The 26235-nt window shown below is 52.2% G+C and overlaps 1 protein-coding gene across 1 annotated transcript; it reads right to left on the bottom strand.

Annotated features, from left to right (window-relative positions):
• Window positions 1–186: 186 nt before the first annotated feature.
• Window positions 187–23312, bottom strand: LMOD1 (leiomodin 1). Its single transcript, XM_067310614.1, has 3 exons — window positions 22927–23312; window positions 3066–4715; window positions 187–2451 (listed from the first exon to the last, which is right to left on the bottom strand). Exons 1-3 carry the CDS (start codon window positions 23185–23187, stop codon window positions 2425–2427), a joined length of 1938 nt encoding a protein of 645 aa, XP_067166715.1. The 5' UTR covers window positions 23188–23312; the 3' UTR covers window positions 187–2424.
• Between the last annotated feature and the right edge of the window lie 2923 nt (window positions 23313–26235).

The following is a 26235-nucleotide window of genomic DNA, read 5'->3' as shown; positions in this document are numbered from 1 at the left end:
CCGCGCTTCGGCGGCGCCGAGGACGGAGGCGCCGCTCGGGCCGCCCTCGTGCAGAATGCCCAAATATAGGCATTTCTCCGGGTTTGGAGAAGCGCCTCCGGAGCCCGGCACGCCGCCGCCCTGCCCCGCAGCCACCCCCCCCGGCGGCGCCGTGTCCCCCCCCCCCCGTACAGCACGGCGGACGGGCAGCGTTTGGTGAGCTTTATTACGGATGCAGTGGCCGGACAAGTCGCAAACCGGTTTTGCGCCGGGAAGGCACTGAGAGCGGCAGCACCCGGCCCGGAGCAGCGTGGGAGCTTGGCCTCGCTCGGCCCCGAGAGCCGCTGCTCCCCGTGGAGCCGCTCGGCCCTCCTGTGGCACGTGGCCTGGCTCCGGGACTCTGGCAGTGGGGAGCTGTCGTCCCGGCTCCCCGTCCCCCGTGTCCCCACTCGGCAGCAGCACGGAACGGAGGGACCCTGGGCGCCTCCGCGCTGGCAGTGAGACCTCACACCTGCACCCTGCGGCAGACCCGGAGTGAGATGGTAGCAATAAGGCAGGCAACATCCCTGGCCCACCCCCCCCTTGCCCGCTGATGGATGTGTTGGTGGGGCTGGGGTGACAGTGGTAGCTGCAAAATGCCACCTTTTTGTCACCCCCCCCACCCAGAGAGCTGACCCTCCCAACTAGATCCGCTCTCCCCATGGAGGATTTGGTTTCCACCAGGACGGCTGCGGTCCCTCCACCGCGTGATCAGATCTTCCATCCTGCAGGAGAAGGTGGTGGGTCAGGATGAGGGGGGGGAGCCCAAATTGGGCCAAAAACCCCACACTTCACAAGTGCTCCTGGATGGACAGGGCTGCGACATTTCAGGCCTCCCAGAGGTGCCGTTTGGCCTGTCTGAACTCTTGAAATCCTCTCTGCAACTAACGGTCTTCTCAGAGAGAAAAATCACAGCCTTTGCGCTCCAGAAAGCTCTCAGGAGGGGATGGGCTGGGGCCACTTTGCTTTTTTCTAAAGAAATTGCGTAAAACACCCCGGGGGCTTTGGCTTTCGCTGAAACAAAGCTTGCTGGTGGTAAGCTACTTGGCAGCAAGCCCTGCTGCTTCACCCTGGGCGTAAGGACAGCTTTGGGGACGGGGGACACAGCCTGGCTGGCCCGGGGCTCTGTAGGGGATGGCCATGGGTCCCGGAACTCTGACCTTCCCAGCGATGTCCCAAAGGCACCATGAGTGGTGAAAGGAAGTGAGGAGGCCGCCACCAGCCCCGCGCAGCTGCAGCACCTCCAGCCGCGATGCCCAGAGCCCTCTCTGCTCCAGGCTGTCGCAGCTCGGCTCCATCTCCTGCTCCATCACCCCTGTCTTCTCTCTCTTCCTGGCTGCTCCTTCTCTTAGCCCCTTGCACGCAAGAAACACCTCCTGCCTTCAATCCTAACCTCTGGGACCTGGCAAACTCAATGCCTGTGCTAGAGCCCTGTGATTCTCCTGGCCATTTGGAGACCCTGTGGGAAGCCAAGGTGGGCAGCCAGCAGTGACAATGGTCTAGCTGTCTCCAGCCCCTTTGAAAAACAAGGCTGGCAGCTAGCCGGGAAGATATGTCCACTCTTCCCAGCCTGGACCACTGTGGGTCATGGTGTGAGCAGGGTCCCGCTGGCAAACTGGGCTGGAGGTGGTCACACCCCCTTTGACATGCTCTGAGGGAGCTTCCTATAAAGATTAGCTCTGCAACCCTCTATGCATCATTGCACAGCTATTGGCATCATGTTATACCTCGTTGGCTTCCAGCACTAGCTCCCTTCCACCACATGCTTCCTTTTCCCTCCCCAGGGGACCGGAGATGCTGATGCACAGAGGCAGAGGGAGCTGCCTACATGCCATCCTCCTGGACTACCTCGTCCCCTGTCCCACTGCTGCAGAGCTGGAGGTGGGGGCTCAGCCGAGCCCTTGCTCGCTCCCTCTTGGCAGAGGCTTCCCCGCGCACGTGCTGCTATGCACACGTAGAGCCACACAGGGCTGAGGCCCATGTGTGGACATGGATGTGACAGGGTGCCATCAGCAAAGCTCAGCCGGTGTCTTCTGTTGGATGTCCAACAGCTCTGGGTGGAAGCCGGAGCAACCCACCATGCCCTGGATTTTGCGACCCATCCTCTATCCTCTGCATCTCCAGGTGGCCAGATGGAGCAGGGCACAGTGCTGGCAAAAGAAAGAGCTTTAGGGCTTCACAAATGTAAAAATAATAAATACAACATCTTCCTCACACGCTGCATCAAATGACCGTGCTGGCCCTCCTCGGGCTCGGTCCCTCCTCTGTCAGTCCCAGAGAGATCACTGCTCCTCGGCATCAGTCACTGCAGGGTCCCAAAGGGCTTGTCATGGAAACAGTCACGAGAAAGGTGAGTGTCCTGGGGTCTGCCACACTGGGCTGCATGTGGGAGAGCCATCCCGCTCCCTACTGCAGCAGCTTTGGTACCTCCACCTGCCGGAGAAAATACCCCGTTACTGGGCAGAGCAGGGAGCAATGAAAGGGGTTAGGAGAGACGTAGCCCCTCCTGCCACCCTGGGGTACCCCCCACCACGGTTGCCTCTTGCACTCCAGGGATGCAGGCTCGGCTGCGCCGACGTGACAGCAGAGCCTGAGGACCTGCTGCCCTTGGAGACCTGCTGCGTGCATGCACTGGTCTGCACAGACGTCAGCCACCCGGGTTTGCATAAGACTCCCTCACTGCAACTAAGCTTCCTTTACGCACGGGAAGGTACTGGCTCCCCGTCCACCAGGGTTGTAGGTTAAAAACGGTTTCTTGCTTGTGTCCCAAACCCCAGACCAAAATCTAGCTGCTGGAATAAGGCAGATCTGCCCACTCTGCATGCTCTGCAGAGGGATGGATCTGCTGACCCCGTACACTTTGCAAAGGGATGGATCTGCCTATCCTGTGCTCCGCAAAGGGATTGGGAACGCAGACCCCATGCTCTGTACCCCGCACAGGAGGACAGCCCTCGCTTCTGCAGCACCCAAGTGAGAACGGAGTGACCTCAAATCTCAGTCCCCATGCTAACTGCACGAGTGCTGCCCACACTCGTCCCCATACTTGCCTTCTTGAGCTGTTTGAGGTTGCTGGAGCGGATGGCTGCCAGAAGTTGGTCCCGCGAGTTCTTCTCCTGGGCTGGCAGTGCCCGATCTGCCAGCTTCCTCTGCGTGGCTGGTGATAGCGAGTTCCTCAGGTTCTCATTGATCAGTGGTGGGGCGAGTGGAGGAGGAGGTGGGGGTGGTGCAGCAGGCACTCCCCCTTTCTTCGGAGAGCTTTTGGGGGAAGACTTGGGGGATGGCTGCGGGGAAGGCTTGGGGGATCCCTTTGGCAGAGCTCCGGGCTTGGGCACCTCCAGGAGGTCTTTCTTCTCTGCACGTTCCTGTGCCAGTTTCTGCTCCTGGAGGCGTTTTTGCCTCTGTTTGTCCATATTTCGGCTTAGCAGGTTGGTGACTGTCATGCGAGGCCCAGCCAGCTCAAAATGGTAGCCCAACTTCAGGAGAGTAGTGTTTTCCTTCAGGAGCTTGGCGATCTCCATCTCTGTCTTCCCCCCGCAGATGTGCCGCTGGTTGTGGAAACGCAGCTCCGTCAGTGTGTTGTTCTGCAGCAGTGCCCGGAAAATGGCCAGGATGCCCTTGCCGGTGATGTGGTTCGAGTCCAGGTTGATGCTTGTCAGCACTTTGTTGGCCTTCAGCATGATGGCGATGGCAAAGGCCACGTGGTCGTCAGCACGGGTGTTGGCCAGCGCAAACACTTTGACCACAGTGTTGAACTCCAGGGCCTCGGTGAAGCGCACCAGGGTCTCGTTGTTGATGCAATCTGAGTTGTTCACATTCACTTCCGTGACCTCAGCGTCATTGTTCTTCACTTTCTCGATGAGCTCATCAAAAATGCTGGAGGCCTCATCATCCTTGGCCTGTTCTGGGGGGCTGATGGTGGGCTTGGAGGTGCTGCTCTCAGTTGCTGTGGTTGTCTCAGCTTCCTGTTCTGGAGCAGCCTTCTCCTCCGCTGCTTTTTCTGGCTCTGGCTGGGATTTATTCTTTTCACCGGCCTTTGATTTCTTCAAAGCCAAATTCTTTTCTTCTTCTTTTCTATCCTTTTCTTTCTTATCTTCTCCTTTTGTATCTTTTCCTGCCTCTTTCTTTGATCCCACACCCTTCTCTTCCTTTCTATCCTTCCCTACATCCTTCTTTAATGCTGAAGCCTTCTCCTCTTCCTTTTTGTCCTTCCCTATGTCCTTCTTCAATGCTGAACCCTTCTCTTCCTCCTTTTTGTCCTTCCCTGTGTCCTTCTTCAGTGCTGAACCCTTCTCTTCCTCCTTTTTGTCCTTGCCTATGTCCTTCTTTAATGCTGAAGCTTTCTCCTCTTCCTTTTTGTCTTTCCCCATGTCCTTCTTCAATGCCGAACCCTTCTCTTCCTCCTTTTTGTCCTTCCCTGCCCCCTTCTTTAACACTGAACCCTTCTCTTCCTCCTTCTTGTCCTTCCCCATCAGTTTTTTCTCCATGGCCTTGACTTTGTCATTGATGGCTTTCTCCTCTTTGGGTTTTCTCTCAGGCTCAGCTTTAACTTTTGGGTCTGTTTTCTTAACAATTTCTTCCTTTTTAGAGACTTTCCCTGCTTCTATATTTCGTTTCTGGGCCAGGTCTTTGGAAGGAGCTTCCTTTCCCTTTTCTTCTCCACTCCTGGTTTCCTTATTCTTCTCTGTTGATCTGCTTTCCTAACAACAGAAGAACACAAAGGCGTTACAGAGGCAAATTTCCTTCGACCTCCAGACTTGCTACCCCAGTCCCATCGTCACAAACTCAGCACCTCTCTTGCACGTGGAAGGAGCACGTGAAGAACCACATGCAAGGGGGTCTTCGTCCACTGGCCCTGGTCCTGGGCCCGTGTGGGCAGCACCGCAGCTGGGGAAGGTGCACAGTCAGTCATGGGAGGATGCAGGCCTCAGGAAGGTCTTAGACTATTCCTATGAGGGATGAGCTGCCCTGAAACACAGTGGACACTGTCCTCTCTGCTACGAGGCCATTGAAGGGTTGGGTGAAGGGGAAGCTCTGGGAGGAGATGGGAAAAGCAGAGATTTTTCTCTAGCCCCAGCAGCACTCAGGATGAGAAATGGGTGAGATGAAGCACAAGTGATTTATGTGATAGAAGCCTCCTGGTGAGAGCATCACGCAGGGTGCCCCAGGAGGCAACAGAGAGAGCCTCTGCTCCAATCCAGGCTCTTGTAGAAATGAAAGAGGCAGAGATGTGGCTCTGTCTGTCCTCACTCCATGAGGACAGCTAATGCTGGGTCTGTGCTGGGGCAGGAGGAGAAGATCTGCAGCCTCGTGGTCAGGACTCTTCAGGGAGATAAGCACCCCTGACCTGAATCACAATGGTTTAGCCCCAAATATGGGCCAGGGTCTCGTCTATCCCAGCTGAGTGATTCACTGCTATAAGTTTACACACTGCTACTTTGTGGACGTGCTTTGGAAGAGGGAAGTTTAACCCAGCTGAGGTCCTCAGGTCCAGGGGAGGGCTCAGTGTCTGAGTGCCCTGAATGGAGACGGAGCCTGCAGGGCACAAGGGTGAGGAGGTCCCTTGCAGCTCTCTGAGGCCCCTCTGCTCTTCTTCTGCCACCAGGCCCTTCCCAAAAGGTTCCAGAAGTCTTGGTGATGCCCTCCTTCATCCCCATTGAATGGACAATAACCTAACAGACAATAACAAAATGCAGAACGCATCTCCCTTAGCAGACTGCACTGTTTGATCCCTTCCCATCATACCTCCTAGTTTATCCTCTTTTTAGTCATCTTTTTAACCAGGGGTGGATTTAACACCCATAGTCCGTGATCCCCAGATCCTTTTCTAAAATTTTCTAAATGACTTCCAGGCAGATGCCCTACAAATACGCCTGGTCTGGAGCCTGGAGTGCTCCTTGTGTTGGCCTTGGCATGTGTGCAAGCAGGAGAGCGTCCACAGCCAGTGACACAGGTCACACGCGCTGATCCAGTAGTCTCATCCAACTCCAGGCTTTCTGACATACGGCTCCTTTTAAAGTGAGTTTGCATGTTGAGCTCACAGCTCCCTGTAGAGAACCAGGCAAACTGGGACAGGGTGTTTATTGCTTTTTAATATATGACATTTACTCAGCATATCTTCTGGTGTTTTGTTCTCCAGTGGCAGCATAGGAAGGAAGAGCTTAACTGGGGCAGGCACGGGGAGGGATGCAGATCTGGTCCCCGCAGGGAGGGTGCAAAGGACCATGTGTTGTGTAAGGCAGTGTTACTGCAGCTGGCAGCCCCCTCCCCTGCATATCTGTAGTTGGGATCTCCCCAGCTCTCTGTGCCAAGCAGCTGATGTGAAGAAGTCATGCAGCAATGCCCTGGACCTCCTGACTTTCTTCTTTCAACTCCAGGCCAGCCAAGATGCCCACTCATTCCTTTGTGGGCTGGCAAACATCAGTGCTTTCATTTGGTCTGCAACTTTCTCTATTCACTCTTGAAATGCAAATTTTGCCTTTGCATTTTATGCTTACTGTGATGCTGCTGTTGTGTTTGCTGGACTTTGAAATGCAAGAGGAACTCAGTCTGCGTTTTCAGCTTTCCAGCTCTGACCTTCAGGCAGTGACTACATCTTCCCTTCACACAGAGGGCTGAAAACCCTGAGGCTTGATGACTATTTCCTTGCGGACTGCCTCTTCCAGCTAAGGATTTTCTTCTTTCCCTTCATGCTTGAGGGTTATTCGATCATTTGCCTCCTGTCAGTTAAATCCCCTTTTCTTGAGTTGTCATTAGATGATTTTTTGTACCTTTGCCAAGCAACTGAACCTCATTCTTGGTGCAGCCTCTGTTACTGCTCTAGCGGGTTCCTGCGCATTGCCACTGACTACAACCAGCACCAGCAGCTCCAGGATGCAGCGACAGGGAGTCTGCAAATGTCTTGTGGCAGCCTTCACCCAGGGCCAGCGGGGTGGGTAGAGTCTCCCACCAGCATCCTTCTGACACATGTTCTGCTTCATGTGCCACCAAGGCCTTTGATTGCAGCTCAGTGCAAGCAGCTTTCCAGCCTGCTGTTTTTTTTACAGCACAGGATTTCCCTTAGCTTCCTTGTGTGCCTCGGGAGATGTGGGCACGGGACCTAGATTTTGCACTATGCACTAAGAACTGGGCAAGGGGGCAGGATTCAGCTCCCTTAACATTAGATATAAGACACCTCTGCTCCCACTCATGGAGATTAATCAATACTATAAACAACTAAATTGAGACAGATCGATCCCTTCCAGTGGGGCTATGCAGGGTGAGGTCCAAACATAAAGTCTGCATCTGGTCTTGGTAGCTTAAACCTCCTTCTTGCCACTGCGTGGCCAGGGAGCACACAGCTCTTGCCCCTTGTGGCTGGCCCTGCTCTTCCTTGGTGCCTGGCTTTGGCAGCGCCGCTCGGCTCCGCGTGCCTGCTCGCTCCGGCAGAGGTGCAGAGCAGCCTCAGAGGGCTGTGGTTTTCTGTCTGGAGATAAGCAGAGGGCAATATGTTGTGACACCGCTAGCTGGGAGCCTGGCTGCGGAGCTGTCTGTTAGGTCAGGGCCAGATTTACTGCTCTGTGGGTTAATCTGGGTGTCTTCGGCTTGAACGCAGAGCTGGCAGCAATGCTGGCTGCAGGAGAAGGAAGCACCAAGATGAGGGGGTAGCAGAGCAAATGCTGTCTTTGACTGGGGACTTCAGGACTTCAGGGAAAAGAAGAAAAATGCTCCTGGGAGATGCAGATGTGACCCTTGAGTGAGCTCCCTGGACCTTCCCAGAGCTTCAGCAGCACCATGGCTTCCACCCAGCACCTTGACATCAGAGATAACCCCAAATCAGAGTCCAGAGACCCCATTCTGCAGCCAGGGCAGGCCTCCTCCTCCACATGGGTCTAGCCAGGACCCCACAGTGATGCCCTGGCTGTGGTGTCTTCCCCAGCCCAGACTCATCCCTGTCCTGGTAGCATCCATGCTGGGGCAATGTGCAGATCTGCATTCCCACTGCAAGGCACTGCTGGCCCTGCGGGACTGTTTTTTTGCGGAAAGAACTGGCCGCTCTGAGCGCAGCAGCCGTGGAGACTGTTTGTACCTGGCATATAAACAGATGCCATCTGGGACGAGAGATCTGTTTATTTAGTTAAGAGATTTCTTGGCTCGCTGTCGTGGACCTAAACACGCGACAGAAAGGCATATGCCAGGCTCCTACAGAGTACTACCCATGCTGTCCCCACAGCCCCACAGCGGTGCAAATGCTGAGGACTGTGGCCGGACAGGGCTCCCTGAGCTGCCCCGATCCCAGCCTCCCCCTGCCCGGGATCTGCAGGGGAGCAGGCGATGCCACCTCCTCCAGCATCGAGCAGGGCGGCCCCGCTCACCGAGATAGGCTCTGTTCCTGGAGCCGAGCTGGGACTGTGTGAGGCTGCTCAGCGACATCCTGAACCACCTTGGCAAAGGAGGAGCCACGTCTTTTCCGACAGGAGGCTGAGCAGAAGGCTTGAGGGGGATGGGGGCTCTGCTGCCTCGCTCTGTCCCTACACTGATGTCCCACACGCCATTCAAAGGCATTTGGGGATGTCATGGTCTGGATGTTTCTCCATGTCCCTGCAAGAAAAGACAACATCCCCCAGGGTTCTCCAGCCCTCTCATGTCCAAAGGGAAGGCAAACCCAGCTGAGCAGATAGCCAGCAGCTTCATTTCCATGCCAAGTGTTCTGAAAAGCCTTCTCCTTCCTGGCCTGAGCACGCGCAGTTTGGTAGCCCTGGGTCTCTCTAAGCTCTTGAGGTTGTTCCTGCAGCATCTCCCAGACTGTTTCCTGGCACGTCCAAGACCAAGCAGAGCAAAGGTTTTGGCCAGGATGGAGTAGGTCTTGGGAAAAGGGAGGCAAACCCTAGAGAGAAGGATCTACAGAGAAGGCAGCAGAAGGTTTCTCCAACCAAAATGAAAGCAGAGCAAAATAAGTAGTGTATCAAATCCCTGCTTAGCAAAGCCGCAGCAGCAAGTGCTGGGAATATCCTGTTATCACATGGTTCCTGCTGTTCTCGTTACAGCTGCGTTCAGTCAGGTGTTCCCATGGGCTTCCACATGGTGTCTATGACCAGTGGGGTTCCTGCTTGGTTGCTGTGCGCTTTCCCTCGCCAGGGCTCTGAAGAAGCCCATGACTTCCTCATCCCAGCTGCCTCGAAGCACAAGGCTGGCGAATGCTCGTGGAGAAAGGAGCAGGATAACCTGCTGGCTGGGAAGCCTGAGCATTGGCAGCGCTGGAGCCAGGGGGCTTGGGGTGCTGGAAATGGTGTGATCTCAGAGCAATGTGACCGCAGTGAGCAGAGCCAGCACGGAGCAGGGACCTGTGGCCAGTGGGTCACTCGATACAGCTAACAGCGAGGCCACATGTCCAGGTACTGCGGCATGGGACATGCCTGCGGGAGGGAGGGCACCGGTGCCTGCAGATCAGGGAGTGGGACTTGGAAACAGCACCGATGGAAAACAAGCCAGATGTGTCCCTCAGCAGGGGAAAGGGAAAGCAAGCTATGGATGTCCAGTGATCAGCTGCGGGTGTCACTATCATCCCAGGCAGCGTTTGCGGGATCACGTGTGCCTGGCGCTGCAGTCCAGTTCTGGATGAGCAGGAAGGATCCTGTCAAAGAGCTAGAAGTTACTGCAGGCAGCGCTGACCGGTAGCAAAAGGCAAAAGCCATTCAGGCCGTTTCATTTAACAGACAGGTCAAGAACTGCCTTGATCATGGCACCCTTGTCCCTGTGGGGAAAGCCCTCTGCAAGCGCCTGGCTCTGTCAGACAAGGAAAAGGGGAGAAATCGAGAGTAAAAACTTCCAGGCAAGAAATCAGGTCTGCGTCTCTGACACAGACTCAGTCTTATCCATCCACCACTGCCTACGTGACAGTCCCCATCCCTTGGTGGAGATTTGGGGTGTCTCTAAAGCCAAGTCAGAGGTTTTTTCCCAGAAGCCACGCTCTCCTTTAGGGGCTGCTGGCTGGTTTGCAGTGGGGCTGCTGCAGACAGCAGTAAAAGCTGCTCCTGGCCCTGACATGCCTTCGTCCCCTCCTGTCTTTGCACCCAACCCTAGGTCTTCTGTGAGCTTCTGCCACTTCAGGCCAGCCTGGGGTGGTGACACCAGCCCAAGCTTTGCTCACTGGTGACAGTGCGTCAGTGCTCACCTCCAGGCTGGAAGCACAAGCACACTGCTCCAGCTCTCGGAGCCGCTGGGACACGGCGAAGAAGCTGCGTGACAGGACGATGCGGAGGAGGAGAGAGAAATGCATCCTTCCCCCTGGCCCTGAAATCCTGGACCTCCCTGCAGCCACCAGCGCACCTTCTCCCGCAGCCGGGGCCACTGGCCAGGCTGTCTCCATCTGCGCTGCCCAGGGCCAGCCCTGCACCCTCTCGATTGCCATCTTGAGTCCTGCCTGCTCGCTCCTCTCCGCCGCGTTGACATATTTACCTTGGATACCTAGAAACGAGTGCCACTGCACCCCCTCCTGTGCTATTCCCTCTGCTGCAAGCAAGATTATTAGGGGAATATTTTTACACAGCGTGTCAGACCTTTAAAAATAAGCCTAATGAAAACAGCCTGGTACTTGGCTGATTAATCACCAGTGTTTTGATGAACTGAAATGCCTTCCCCTTTCCTCTAAATAGACTAAAATGAGCATTGCCATTGCTTGTTAGCAAATGTAACCCTCAAACCCACTCAGATGTTTCCTTAAAAGGCAAAGGAGACTGGGAACTTCTTGCCTGGAATCCGAGCGTCCGCAACACCGCTCCCGCCCCGGTGCAAACGCCGCGTCCCCCTGCCCGAGCGCTTCCCCTGCGTGGATGCCGTAGAGCTCCGCAAGCCGGGCGCTGCTCAAGGGCCTTTGCGAAGCCCTGGTGCCGAGCAGGTGTTCGGCATGGATGCAAGGCAAGGGAAGGGGTGAGAGCGGAGGGGCTGCCCAGCTTTGCTGCTCGCTCCCCGGCGGCTGGTGGGGATCGGCCGGCGGAGCAAGGCTCTCTCCTACCGCCCCAAACGCCTTGCAGCCCGTTTCTGCATGGACCGGAGGGCTCGCAGAGACGGCGCGTGGCGAGGCACCGTCACATCTTAAATGCTACAGGTGCAGAAACATGCTGCTAGGTGGTGGATATTAATCCGGCTGTTCACGTGCTGGGAAGGGCACCTGGAGTGGGCTCAGCACGGGGACTGAGAGCTGGCAGAGACAAGGATGACCCTGCCGTGCCCACAAGCAGGTTTCTAAGTGAAATGGGAACATGCTGAGGAGGAAAGGAAAGATGTACCCGGGGCCTCACAGAATCTGTACCCTGGCTGAAGAGAAGGGGCGATTTTGCGGCCTAGATGCTGCTGTTATGTCAGTCCCCGGCAGAGGTGACATATGGAAATGCACTTGCAGAAGAAATGTTTTGTCTTTGGAAGGGGCCAACTTTCACCAGTGTGCAGCTATTTTCAGAGGCAGGTCCTGGGAAGAGTCCCTCATGGCCCAGACTACCCTGCCGAACATACTGCCCTACCACACCAGTCATGTGCACGGGTTCGCTGAAGAACAAAATGCAAGCCTTGGAGGACACGCACTGCCAAGCAGCCAGTTGTTTGCTCTGGGGAACCATCTCCCATCTGGGTTTGAGGAGGGCACAGCTGAAAGGGGGAAAACATCAGAAGAGGCCAGGACCAGCTCCTCCACAAGGTGCGTGGCTGGGGGCACGTGGCCCAAGGAGAAAACAGGACCATCTATCGGCGTCACATCCCTCAGCAAAAGACCTCAGTGCCAAAACTGCACCTGTAGCTCATGTTTAAAATCCAGAAATACTGAACTCAGCTTGCAGGCTTAATACTGTCTCAGTCTCTAATGTCACCTGCAGCTTCTGGGGGCCTCTGAGAAGCTGATTGCAAGACATCATCAGGAGACTGACATCCCTCCCCAGCTCCTGGCCAAGATAAGAGCACCAAGAGCACAAGAGGGGAAGTCTGAGCCAGGCCAGGGTCCTTGGAGATGCTTGTGCTGCTGAGCGAGGACTCTGCTAGGATCAGACCCACCTCAGCCTTCAGCACCACTGGAAAATGAGGAGTTAGCTCCGAAGGGGCTGACGGCTCCAGCTGCTGTTCATTGGTGTTGGCAATAGGGACATGAGCTTCCCAAGCCCCTGAGCAGAGGGGCACCGTCCTCACCTGCATGTAGCTACGGGGACACCTGTTCTCAGGGAATATGAGTGGGGAACATGGACCCACTATGTGGGCAAAGTGAGAGGCAAGTACCTGCACATCCGGAAATTGCCCATGCATGGAAATTGCACCTATTTAGCCACGTTAGTTGAGCTGCACTTGGCCCACTTGGGCCTACAATCTTGCAAGCATCTAGCAAGCAGTTAGCACTGTTTGTTACTGAACTACCCTACACCAGCACACATTCCTCCTCAACCAGGATGTGGGCACCTGTCCAAAAGACAGCTGGACTAGCTGAACTTAATTAATCCAGGAATGATTTCAGTCAGCATGGGTTAATTTCTGCATGTAAACTGGAGCCTGCTAGAGCCCATGGGTCTTCCACTTGTGACTCACTTCTCTCCTCTCCTTTCCAACAACTCAACCAGCAGAGCTGTTTCTGTGGTGCTGGCTGTCTGGCATGTCACTTTTGTCACTTTTGCCACTTTGCCACCAACAGAGACCCTCTACCCAAGGCTGTGCTACTTGCAAACCAAGCAGAATCTCTCCTGCCTGGAGACTGTCAGGATGGGGGATAAAGTTTGGACCAGGAGACCGTCCCTTTCTCCCAGCCTCTGCTGTGCTAACAAATTCCTCCTGCAGGCAACAGGACATTTTCCAGTTTGCCTGTTGCCAGGGCATGGCTTGGGCATCAGGTACCCACCAGCAAAGCTCCATCAGTCCTGCACAAATCCTGAGTGACGGGGAATTTCGAAGAGATGGGAGAGCAGGGAAGTGGGGAACCGCCAGGGACTCTGAGACACAAAGAGACAGCTCTCCAGAGCTGTTGGTCAGCTGGGAGCTCCCAGATCAGACTGCCAAGGGAAGGAAGGTGACGTTGATTACTCTAAGGAAGGGGTTTAGGCACAATTATGGCTCCATAACTAACTGGCCAATCTGGCATCACTGCCTGAGGAGTTTCAGAGTGTCCTACAGATGCTAATTAGCCCTAAAAAGGTCTCCAGAACCACTACGAGACCCTGAGATCCAACCCACAGGTCTAACTTCAGGCATCTGCATCATCCTCTGGAGACATCTACTTAGTTGCATTGGCTCTAAAGGGAGCCCCCAATGACCCCTCCTTCCTGCCCAGTTCACCCGAATCCCATCCCCAGAGGCTGTGAGCAAGACACCAGCACCCCACCATCCCTCGGTGGGACTGTGAGTGAAGGGGGCTGAGGAGGCTGGGCACAAGCCACAGGAGAGCTCCCAGGGGACTGTGATGTCCCCCAAGACTGTTCCACCACGCAGAGAAGTCCCTCGAGATGGCCATTGAGCGAACACAGATTGTTTTGCATTTGACATTCCTGGGTATTTGGGTACCCACTGCTGTTATGCTCTAGGCATGTGGGAGGGCTGCTGGAGCCAAGCTCCATAACAGGGCTGGTCAAGCCGCTCCTTTCCTGCAGTCTTCGGCCAATTTTGAGCAGCCCAGGGACAATTCAGAGCCAAGGACATTCCTGGAGAAATGCTGTGTCCTTGGCTGAGTCCTGCAGGCTACTAAACCCAGACTGCCAGAGACCATCAGAGGAAGTGGGAGCACGAGGCTTCTGCAGACCCTGCTCACCCAGGACAGCCATGTCCGGCTCTACGCAACACCCACCTCAGTCACAAGTGCATCTAGCATTGCTCTACCTGCGTCAGTCCTGAAGCAGCCCTCCCAGCCATTAGCTAAGAGCAAACCTCCTGGGCTGGTGTTGAGTGATACAATGCTTGCACCCTCCTGTACGCCCCACAGAGCTCTTGCCCTGGTGGGCTCCCTGGTAGGACAATTCCCAGGAAGCAACTGGTTTCTCTCTTTGCATGTTTGGACATTTTTGGCAAGAAGCAGAGTGGTTCTAGCCAGGGCAAAAGGACCTCAGCTTCCAGCACTGCTCAGGGACGTCACTGTCATCCTTCAGACCTTGCATGACCCCCTGGCCATGCTCTATGTGCCAAAGCCCAGAGCGATGTAAACAACTTCTTGCCCCATCTGGCCTCATCTATTACTCTGTTATTTTAACGAGGAGCTCAGTTATTCCCCTTCCCTTCTGCTCAGACCCTTCTGACCCCAAATATCACTGTCTCTTTGCACTTCCCAGACCAATGTTTCTTAAAACATTCTTCTTCTGAGATGCAACGCTGTTCTCCAGAGACTGGACAACTTCCAGCCCTGACTCTCGTCTTGCTTTGCCTTCATTGCTGATTTTAAGGCAGATAACAGACGTTTCAGATAGGTTCCTTCTATTAGAATAGCTCCATCTCCTCCTCAGTAACATGAAGCAGTTTTCCAGAGAGCCCTTAAAGCCACTGGATACTTTGCAAATGGAAACTTTTGTTTCTCTATTAAAATCTGTTTTTAGAAATCTGTTTTTTTTTCTTCTACCCGTCATTTTCCCAGCCCCTTCTCCCAGCACAGCCATGGCCGAACTGGACATTTCCAAGCTGAGGCCTTTTCTCTGATCACCTCCTCTTTGGCAGAGGTTGCAAAGGGCAGTAAACTTCAGTGATTCACACCACAGCCACCTCGCGGATGGATTTCTGCCTGGCGAACTTTCTGCAGGCAAACATGAAGAACATTCCTCAGATTTTTTGGAAGAGAAACACTGCAAATCAGACCTAGTGAATCCTAAATCCTATCTCCTGTCCTCTGCAGCACTGGGTACAGGATGCTTGAGAAGCAAGGGTCTGGTTCCCAGTCTCCTGAGACTACATGGGAAGTGTCTTCTGGCCCCTTGATGGTGCAGGTTGCCCACAGATCTGTCCCACATCCCATCAGCCAGCCCATGGGGCCATCACGGCCATGGGCACCCAGTGTGGGAGGATGAATTGAAGTGTTTGAAGCCTATGAGATGAGTTCCAGACCCAGGTGCCTACCTGCCAAAATCTGAGAGCTGATTTGTTGGCCAAAACCCCTAAACAGCTTATGAAAAACAGGAGCATTGGCTCCCGTGTCACTTGGGCTCCTAAGTCACGTGGGGCCTGAAGTGCAGAATTCAGCACTTAATGAAATAAGGCAGGACACACCAGGAGTCATGATCTCTAGTTCTTGGGAACTGAAGATCTTCCCTGAAAGGAAGCAGACTGCATCTCTGGCTGCTCTCATCGCTGTGCAGGCCCACGCCAGTTCCTAGGCCAGCCACATCCACTTCCTGACCTCCCCCCTGCCAGGAGACAAGACCACTCAGGGTCCTTGGCAGCAGCCGGCATATTGCTGTGTGAATCCTGGGCTGCTCATCTCACATCTATAGCAGCAGGGTGGAAGCAAATATTGGGTCTCAGCTCTGGGCTATTCAACACAACGTCAATGGGCTGCATGCACCAAAATGTCTTTGCAACCCTGAGCCATGATCACTCCTGTTGTACTTCTGCAGCTGAGATTCCTGTTTGTTTTCACCCTTGTCACCACGCTTTGAGCAGAGGAAAGGAAGGGCCTGAAAAGACTTCTGTCAATTCATCGTGTGGCTGGTCCACCACAATTGCTGCGATCCATACCATGACCTCAAAACATGTGCCCTGATACTCCTCCCCTGTGGAGCGCTGCACATGAAATACAGAGTGAGATCTGCTCCCTCCACAATGCTGCAATTCCCACCGAGGCAAAGGGTGGGCTTGAGCGATATGACTGGTTAATCCCAGTGTCCTGCTGGGAGCTGAGTCACAGAGACCATTTTAGCACACAAATGATGTCATAACACTGTGAAAGACAGCGATATATAAAGGATTTTAGCTCTTTTCCTGCTCTGTAAGTCAAATTATCAGCTCACCATAAACAGATAATAAACTTTCCCATCTGTGGCAGCTCAGCCCATATAAACTAAACACTACAAGCATTTCCATGGATTTGTCTGCATCCCGGTCGTGGTTTATGTAAATATAGAAATAAGCTTTTCACTGTTGTTTTTTTAGACTGGCTAGAAATTCAGGGTTTTTTTCTGCTTGTGCCCTTAGATGGAACGTGCATCTTCCAGACAGAAAGTTTGCTTCTGGCACAACCTACGAGTTGCTGGGAACGCTTTGTGCTGCAATTCGCTCTGGTCACAGGAAAACATGATTTCCCAACAGCATTAGAAAAAACAGATCTAGCCACGCCATTCTTTCTTGCACTGTTTGTTCGAAAATGCAGTTCAAACCTGAGTGCATTGCCATCTCACTTGCTTCAGCTGTTCGTTAAACTGCAGATCTTTGGTTATCTGTCATTGGATCTTTCTTGCTTTTCTTTTTGCCTTGGAGGCCTGTTTTCTCTTCTCTTGCTAGCTGGGAACTCTTGTTTCTGATGCCTGTCCTTCTCTTTACAGAGTTGATACGTTTCCAGAAATGAAGAACTAAATATCCAAGCTCAGACAACAGCAGTTTTCATTTTTGAACAATAAAAGGTGACAAATAAAAGAGCTCTCCTTCACGGGCTCTTCTGCAGCAGGTTGGAGAAGTCACACAGCAAAATTCATCTGCGGCCTCCCTTAGAGACTACACTAGCACATTCCCTCTGCATCCAAATAGGAGCAACTCAATATCTTTGTTTTCTTCTAAAATATGTGAATATTTTGGATATCCCTAGCTATTGTCTGCTGGAGTAATGCAAAGATCAGAGATCCACCATCTGCAACTCACATTGTGTGTGTTGCTGGAGGGACAACACAGGTGTGACCCACACACCTGCACCCCCTGTCCTCCCCAGCGTGGGCCAGATGTCCCTGGGGAAGAGTGAAGAGGAAGGATACCCCAGTATCACCTACTCTTACACCTCTTCCAGAGGCCAGGAGCTAGACAGAACAGCAACATACTCTGATGAAGGAAGAGCAGGCAGTGAGATTGTTAGAGACCTGCTCAGGACACAGTTAAAAGAAGGGAAAGAACTGGGAATTGGTGATGACACTTTGAGGAGACAAGAGAACAGTCTTGGCATATCTACAGAACCGGCTGATAAACAGAACAGCAGAGTTTAAATACATTTGTGTTAGTCACAGGCTGGTAGGATGCTTAAAGGATGATACAACCATTTCTTTTCCCTCTTTTACGATTTCCCTGGAGTCTGTCTCAGCTATTCAGATATGGAGCTTGTTTTTTCCTCCAAATATTTTCATGAAAAGATGACAAGCTCTGGGCATTGATAGGGAACTAAATAGCTGACTTGGTCTTCCACGGTGTTGATGAAGGATTCACCGGTAGAGATCTTCAGTTTTTATGGTATCTCCCTCCACATACAGCTAGCAATAATACTGGATTAAATACCACCCGGTAGCAAGTGCCCAAGCCTACACACACGGGTAACAAGTTAGAAAGGAAGTCAGCATTTTTTGGAAGACCTTTCCAAGGAATTTTGTAATCCCTGTCAGTGGCATTAGGACCTGTGGGTGTGATGGCCCACTGGTCTCCAAGAAATGTCTGTCAGAGCCTGTGCTTGTCTTCTAACCCTTCCTTTGGCTTTGCTTGGGACGGGTAGGATACACCCACAGGATACACACACTGTATTCACCAGCTGCCCTCTGGCATCGGTATCCCTCAGATATGCTGCATCTGGATTAAGTAAACTCCCTCTGAGTTCACTGCTTTGCCTTTGCATCAAAACACTGCCATGAGGAATGGTGTCCCACCACTGTCAGTTGTATGTAGCCTACAGCAAACAGTGCTGCTTGGGGGCACAAGGACATTCTGAGGAGCACCGTGCCAGGGAAAGCATCCTGCAGGGATAAGGACACATGGATCTCAAACAGGATGGTGGCTTGCCTACGCAGGAGTGTGTGCAGGGAGTGGGAAACCTGAGAGGAAGAGGAAAAGTGTTTGAAAACACTTGCCTGAGCCGCCTCACCTTCTTCTGTTGGAAGGGATGTTTAAACTTCAGGAGACAAAAATATGGGGAACATATGCACTAGGGCTGTGCACATCTGCCCTGGCATCCAACATCCTCTCTTATTCAGAGCCTTCTCCTCCAAGAAGCAGGTCCCTAGGTTCACATATAGAGACATCCACCATGCATGAAAACACTTTGCTAAGGCAAGTATGTTTGTGGCCCTGAAATGAATCCCCTCCAACAGTAGGATGATGCATGCAATTTCCCTGCACTTTCCAAGCAGACCCTGCTCAAAGCAGCATGAAATTGTTACCTGCCTGTTGGGAGGTAGGACTGGGAGCACTGGTGGGACTGCGATGTCCACGTTCCCAGGGAGGGTGTTGGGGCCAGGGAAGGAGAGTACTAGGAGGAACTGCCCCTGCCACCAGGTGGTCAGTGTGTTGGGAGACATCTGGGTCCTGTAGTGAGGCCAGGCACGAGTCCAAGGAGAGCCAAGAATAGCAGCAGGTGGATTTTGTGGCATGCTTTGAAAAGTAAAACCAGTAACTCCTGCTAAGGACATGGCAACTGCTAAAGAGCTCTCATCCACAAAACCACCTGGTCCCACAGGATGTGTGGTTCGTGCTGAGCTATGGTGCTTCCCATGGGGTAACACTTCTTGGCCAGGTTCCTCCATGCAAATGTACTGCTGGGGGCATTTAAAAGTGACTGAATACCAATGGAAAAGACAGGGATATCCCCAGGGCATATATCATAGTGCTATATGCATATATATACATGCCTTTTAAAGCGGACGTCACAAATAGCAGAGGAAGAACTAGAAAAAGCCAACTGAAACAGCTCTCTCAAAACCCATCTCCTCATATAACTCAGCTGTCATTCAGAGAAAACCATCCAGAGATTCCTGCGTAGAGCCCCTATCTTGTGGCACAGCCAGCTTTTCTTCTTTTAAAGAGTAATCCCAGACATGATACAAAGATTTCAAGTCACAGCAAGTCAGCAGTGCCCCCAAGCAAATCATCCCAGTGGTTAATGCCACCGCTACAAATTTACAGCGTATTTCTAACCTGAATTTCTCTCTCATTACGTCCTTGTCTGCCACATTTAAGAGCCACGAGCTATTAGAAATCCTCTCCCCATTTATGTGCTTGTGGGTATTAGTTTCACTTTGGTTCCCTTGATACACGGACCCACGGGAAGGCCTTGTTAAGCGCATCTGAAGAGAGGCACTGTCCCAAGCCCCATCGTCGAACTGGGGCATATTTTCACTCACTAGCAACAGGAAATCAAGGTTAATTAATGCACCAGTAAGACGTGAATTTGGCTCCCCAGCGCGGAGAAGTCAGGGAGAAGCTCACATCTATTTTGGGCTGTTTATAAACAGCTTCCTAGTTACCCAAGTTTGCCCTTTTCGTTACAGAAAAAGAAGACGTGTTATTATGTAGTTACAATATTTCTAAATATACCCGCTCCTCCCAAGATTTAGAAGGGAATTGGGGTGCCTGGAGCTAGTCTGAGAATAGAGAAATGACTGCAAGAGAAACTCTAAGATTGGCAGAAATTGAACTTTTTCCTTTAAAATATCCGACTTTTCCCTTTGGAAAAGTTCCTGCACATCCCCACTAACAGACAACACTCCATGAGCAACTGCACAGAGAAACTAAAAGGGGACAAAGGAGAGAAGGGAAGAACAGGAGGAAAAATAAACGGGGAGACCCAAGTGCAGCAGCTTCCATCAGTGCGCTGCTGGATCAGCCTTGCCTGGACAGCTTCCCCAATCCCAGGCCTGGCAGGAAGGGGTTGAGGGGATCTGGGGCAGCCACTTTATTGCGGGGACTGCAAATTACTTTCTAGTTTTGCAAAATAAGTTTCTTAGGAGTAACAATATCACCAAGGTGCCACTCTGGAGCTTGACTGGGAACTCCTTAAAATTTTCTATCCTCAGTCCTTTTGTGCAAGGCAGCTACAGACCTCTAAACTCTCTATAGTTCAGGGACAAGAATCTAACCTCCTGTTCCTCCCAACTGAAGAGACATCACAGATGCAGGATAAAATCTTCCAGATGTTCAGAGGGCTAGTCCCACTGGGAGGACGTCCCATTCCTTCTGTGCCCTTGCACCCGCGCTTCCCACCCATGCTCACGCTTCCGCTTCTCGCTTGCAACGTTTTCGCCCAATGCACCTAATTGGGGACGCCGTGTGCTGCGTGGATTTGTGATGCACGGAGCCGAGAGCTGTCAAGGGAGACAGGCTGAGACGGACATCGACAAGGGTGATGTTTGCACCTAGCTGGGTGAACGCCGTCTCCTTCGATGCAGGGCCCGCGGGTGCGGTGAGTGAATCCAGACCGCAGCCACACGATGCCTGTTGGCAGTCACAAGTGCACGAGTGCATCTCAGCCCATTGCGACATGAAATCTACTGATAAGAAAGAGGGATTTGTCATCACAGGCCTTAGCGCTCTGAGCAGCTGGGTGAGAGCCCTGGGAGCCACCTGGGATGCTCCAGATGGCTCCATGTTCTCACTCCATCCAACACAGCAAAACACAACACTGCGACTTCCTCAGATGGAGGGAGGGAAGAGACTGACCCGATTCTGGGCTGGTTTCTGTGGTTGCTGCTGCAGTCAGATGATCCCCCTCCTATCCTCTGTGCCCGTGATGGTGCAAAGGCTCTGCTCCAGTATTAGCACAAACTGACCTGCCAGCACTGGGAGCTGGCATTTTCTAGGCGCTAATCCCAGGTCCTAACAATGCCAAGAAGGAAGGGGTTGAGGATATGTTTTTCTTTCCCTCCACGGATTGAAATAGAAGAAGAAAGTCAGTTCTGCAATATCCAGTTACTGCAATATAATCTAACTGGGCCAGTTTCACTGAAGAATTTGACCAGCAGCCAATTTGCTTTGTCTTCCATGGCCTAAAGCTACTAAAGTTCAAACGAGAGCAAAAAGAGCTCTTTTCTCAGGACCTCCATCACTGCACTCCCCGCCAGCCACAGAGCAATATACCCTCTCGCGGGGTACCTGTCCTCGCTGTGCTGTCCCTCGCCACCATCCTGAACCCTCTCCCATGGCATGCAGACACACGCACGCTCTCAGGCACCTCCATCCTTCCAGAACATAATGTTTAACAAGGGAATTTCCCAGCTTTCTTTTCCTGAAAAACATAGATTTCCTTCCTTCCTCCTGATCATGGACACTTTTCTATCCCAACTTGCAGTTGGCTTTTCATCTTCACACGGTCAAAAACAAAGTAGCATCACTAGAGCTGCCAAACTCAAGAGCTCTCCCAGGCTGAAAATGCAGCTTTTTCAGTGTCAGCTCAGCGCTGACTGGGAATCGGGATTACGTGCAAACCAGGGCAAAACCCTGCTACAGTGTCACCAGGATAACTGGTCCCACACGACTGTATTTCCCTTTTCAGGCAGGCCTGTCCTGCGGTGCCCATATTTTCCCAGCATGTGACAGCCAGCCAGTGGGAAAATAGAGCCAGCGCTCTCGTCGCGAGGGGCACGGGACTTTCTGCCAGTGGCAGCTAACCAGCTGGGGTGGGAATTGCTCCCTCAGCCCACGCTGAACGCCGCATATAGAAGGCGAAGGCCGAGAGTGCCTTGTCCTCGCAGTTAGAGGAAAACTCCCAGGCCGTATAAGCCCACACTCCCTGCTGTGGGCGGCCCACATGGAGAGAGGAGGGAAAGAAGTATTTAACCCCTTGTTCAGGTCTCCAAAGAAACGTCATTTATTTCTTCCATAACCGCAATTTTTCTCCTTTTCTCCCTGCTCGGATCCTGGCTGCACCTTGGGCCCCAGCCAAGATAGGACCCTCCTGTAATAACCTCTGTACACATCCATAAAGAGCTATTTCCAAGCGCTCACAGCCTAGTTAGAGCTCGATTACTCAGCTGGGAGATCCAGGGTATTGTCCAGGGTATTGCTGGCGACCTGGAATAGATAAGGAATCAGAGCCAGAACAATCTGTTAAAAGGGGTATTCACATAAGCCTCTGTTCTGCTTACGCTGCTGACGCTCTTCAGTCCTATCCCTTCACAGCAGACGTGAATCAGGCCTGGGATGCAAAATCTGACCGCGACTACAGAGATAAATAGCTTAAGAGTCTCATTCTTTCACTTTCTGGCTCAGCTTTACATGAAAAAGTAGGGAAACCGAATGCTTCCCAGCCTCCCACGCACGAAGCGCATACCAAATATTCTTAGTGCAGAGGTTAATAAATGTTACAGAGAAGTGGGATTGGCTCCCACCAAGGCGATGCACAAAAGACATGCGAGGAACTGGCATGAAGCTTTCTAGACCCAAGGCTCAAAGTGAGCCATTAAAGGACTTGCCGGGTGCAAAGGATATAAATGTATCCAAATCCTAATAAAAGAATGAATTTAAACTGAATAATAAACAACACAAAACAAATGGCTTAGGGCAAAACCTGCTTCTCAGGGCGATTTTCACAAAGCAGCAAACTTTTCTCTCTTTTTATTCCACAAGAGCCAGAGATGTTTTAAACTTTTGCACGAGAGGAACAGAAGGGACCGAGAGTCTGGAGATCTCCAAAGGGAAAAAAACAAGGGAAAAAGAAACACAGCCTGTAGGATTGCTGTCAGTGCACCAGACCCTGCAGCCTTCTCCATCTCCGCTACCAGCCCAGCTAAAGGATGTTAGAGCAGAGGCAAAGACAAAATCCCTGGCAGCAGCACAGATTTTGATTTTCTGAGTAACACCAGGATCTCATGAAATACCCTGTTCCCTCCCAGCGTGCCTGCAGCAGGTCCCTGCCTTATTCCTCTTGTCTCTACATGACAGATATTCTCTTAGCAAGCCCAACACACGTTTCTCAGGCTTCGTGTTTTCCATTTAGTCCCTTAAAATAGCCCAGCGGAGATCACAGGTGTGCCCCTGCCTTTCTCACGGAAGCGCCTTATAGCTCAGAAGTAGGGAGATGTGACTTACATCTATTGAGACGTCCCTCTGAATAGTTTTCTTGGTCTCCTTTTCGCGGTGATTGAGTGTTGCGTTGCAGTTGTGCGGGCCGGTTGGGTGCTTTTCTGTTTGGCTGTTCTGCTTGAGCTCCAGAGGGATGCTTCCATCCGGATCCACCACATCCAGCTCTTTCTCCAGCTCTTCCATCTCCTCTGGAGACAGAGTAGACAACAAACTATCAATATCTGGATCTTCACTAACTTGTCGCCGGTATTTGGCTACCTTGGACATCCTGGTGGCTCGCTGGCGAGACACGGTTGCGGTGATATGTGGTACCAAGGAGGGGGAAAAAAAAAAATCGAAGCCTTGACACGGCTTCCCCCAGCAGCAGCAGGTGCTGAAGCGTTAAATCTCAGCAGCTCTCAATCGCTGCAGCCCGGGATATAGTAGTTATAAAGAGGGGACACCCCTCGGTCCAAGAGTCAGCCAATAACAGGGCCCAGCCGCGATTCGGGTGCTGCGAAGCCAATGGAGCCCAGCGGGAGGCGGGGAATGGTGCTATCAGAGGAGCCTGAAACCCGAGGACATTCCAGGGAACCATGCAGAGCTGCATGACCAAATTTAGTCGGGAGCATTTAGCCTTTTAAAGGCAATGGGCCAACGTAGTGAGAAAACACGCAAAAATGCACAAGCTGGCAGGCTGGGGATCCGGGAGTGGGGGTGGGGAGCAGGGAGAGGCAGATCCCCAGCAGATGACCACCAGCGCTGGAGGGCTAATAAAGAGGTCAGCGTTGCCCCGAAGACATCGGTTGTCTCCTCTGTTACAGAAGGGGAGAGTTTCTGGAGCTCAGTTTTACGTTAGTGACAGCTCTTTGCTGAAATCGGCAATAAAATGCCAACCCCGGAGAAAGTTTTCATCTTTATCCGCCATCCCCTGCACTCTCTAGGCTCTCTGCAGTTAGTCAAAGTGTGCAGCCCTTGGAGAAAGAGATGAGGAGCGGTTATATTTTTGGTGCAGACTGGTTTCTTTGCAAAGGATGCACAAAGTCCAGCGCCTTTGAACCTGGGAGGAATCGGGCAGCGAGTGCCAACCCAGCCCGACGTCTGCTCCTCACTCAGCAAAGGCCAACTCCACCACCGTCCCTGGCTCACTTCATCAGTGCTTCCAAGGATTCCCTGTCCCCTGCAGGGGTGTTTCTGCAGGCGCTCCTCATCGCAGCCCTCCCATCTCCCCTTCGCCAAGCCCCAGAGACGTCCCTTCTTCTGCGCAGTCTAAATTCCCGAATGTCTCTTGCTTTTGTTTCGGGCAGTGCCCCAGGTCTGGGCTTTGGTTGGGGGCACCTACTTTCCTTCAACCTGATCAGAAAGGAAGCTGATTGGCACCTGTCAATTCTCCTGGAGGGAAAGAGGCAGATATGCTCTTCTCTCCAAGTTTCAAGGCAGTTTTGCCCCATGCATAACATTTTGTACCCATTTGTTATGCTGCCAGCTTCTCCCTTTCCCTTCACCCTTTATCATCCTCCTGATATTAACAGCCTACTGTCAGGTCCCTCTCGTTACTAGTCCAAGCAAGCAGCACTTTGCTCTCCTTCAATAAAATAAGCTCTTATAAGATTTTCCTCAACAGTCTAATCACCTTCTCTGCCTGTCTCCATGGCTCAGTTCCTGTCTTGAACGCAGGTACAGGATGCTCCAGGTGAGTCTTCCACTGCTTTATGTTACAGACTAAACATTTTCCACCTCAACGGGAAATGCAGACTCTTGTTGCATTCTAGGATTTCATTTATCCCCAGCATCACAGCACCCAGCTCCAGCTCCTAGCCTTCCTATGATTCACCAGCACAACTGAGATTTTTCCCAGATTGTAGCAGAAACTCTTGTTTTTAGTTTCCAAGTGCATAACCTTAAATGTTGCAGTATTGAATTTTATCCCATTTCACCCCATCACTTCTCTCTCTCTGATATCTGGATTCTCATCTATATTGATCATAGCAGTATCAGGAAACATGGCATGAACAGGAAATGTTATCAGCACACTCCTAATTTCTGTGCCGAGGTCCTAAGTGAAAATGTAAAGGTTGCTCACAAGATCGAACAGTGAGGAACCTTACTGGCAATCTCCTGACACTTCCTCCCTCCCCTCACTTCCCACTGCTGCGCATGGGGGCACACAGCAACAGATGCACTGAAACTGCACGTTGGATTCCCCAAGAAGCTGCGAATGCGATCTGGGAGGCCCTGAGTTTCTCCTAAAGTGTCATACACCCTTCCCTGATTTGAGAGTCCACATGCCCGCTGGGGTCTCCTCCACTGAGTTGCAAAGCTGGCCATACGAAGGTAAAAGAGAGTCAGAGTTCTGCGGAGAAATATTCCCTCATATGTAATAGTAGAGATCTTCGGGCAACAGCAGAAAAGCAAGGGGAGAAGCAGGGTCACCCCAAACTTGTCACAGTGTGTGTGTAACAGTGGATGGTCTCATCGCAATTTATCTTGGCTGCTATATGTCTCTTCTTAAACGGAGATAGCGTAGCTCTGAATGCACCATATTCCACAGAGTACCATAAAAACTCTGCAAACAGTTGACGTGTAAATCGGAAAGACAATTCAGTGTTTGCACCCCATAATATCAGAGGAGCTCTGGATAAGTTTGCACTGACTGCTCTTGCACAGGTCAGCAGCAGCCAGGGGCTGAGGAAGCGTGCGGGGAACGCTCCCCCCGAGCATCGCTCCGCGGCAGGCTCCGGCCCTTTGCGGCTGTGCCGGTCCGGGGAGCGTGGCACGGCGTGGAGAAGCTCCCAGCAGCCTTATGTCTTCACTGAGGTTCTGTCAGTCTCTGCACTTATCAAGATCCTCATCTCCATAGCAACTAGGCACCTCAGAGGCACTAACGAATATTTTTACACAACACTCCTTTGAAATGCGGCAATATTATTAGCCATGTCTAAGAGATGAGGAGAGAAGATAGAGTAAGATTTAGTGCCTTTTCCAGGCGCATGTACCGAGTCTGTGGCAGAGCCGGGAAAGCTTTTCATGCCTCCACCTCTCATTCCACCACCTCTGACCCTCCCTCCTCCCTTACTTTTTCCTGGTAGCTGACAGAGGAGGACTGAAAAATGGATGAATCTCTCCAATCTGTTTTACTTTCCCCTTCCTTCAGAGCCTGTAGGAGGAAAGGAGGTTAAATACACCAATCTTCTCTGTCATTTTATGATAAGATGTTCCTTGGGGAAGCAGGTGACATCTCCGTGGCCCTGCTTGCCTGGCAGTGGCACACAGCTGCCCTGGAACGTGCTGGCACACTTCTCGCCCTTGGCGAGTGAGAGAAACAGCATTTCTCTC

This window comes from Apteryx mantelli, chromosome 25 (assembly GCF_036417845.1).
Source record: "Apteryx mantelli isolate bAptMan1 chromosome 25, bAptMan1.hap1, whole genome shotgun sequence".
NCBI lineage: Eukaryota > Metazoa > Chordata > Aves > Apterygiformes > Apterygidae > Apteryx > Apteryx mantelli.
This window is presented reverse-complemented; position numbering and strand designations above follow the sequence as displayed.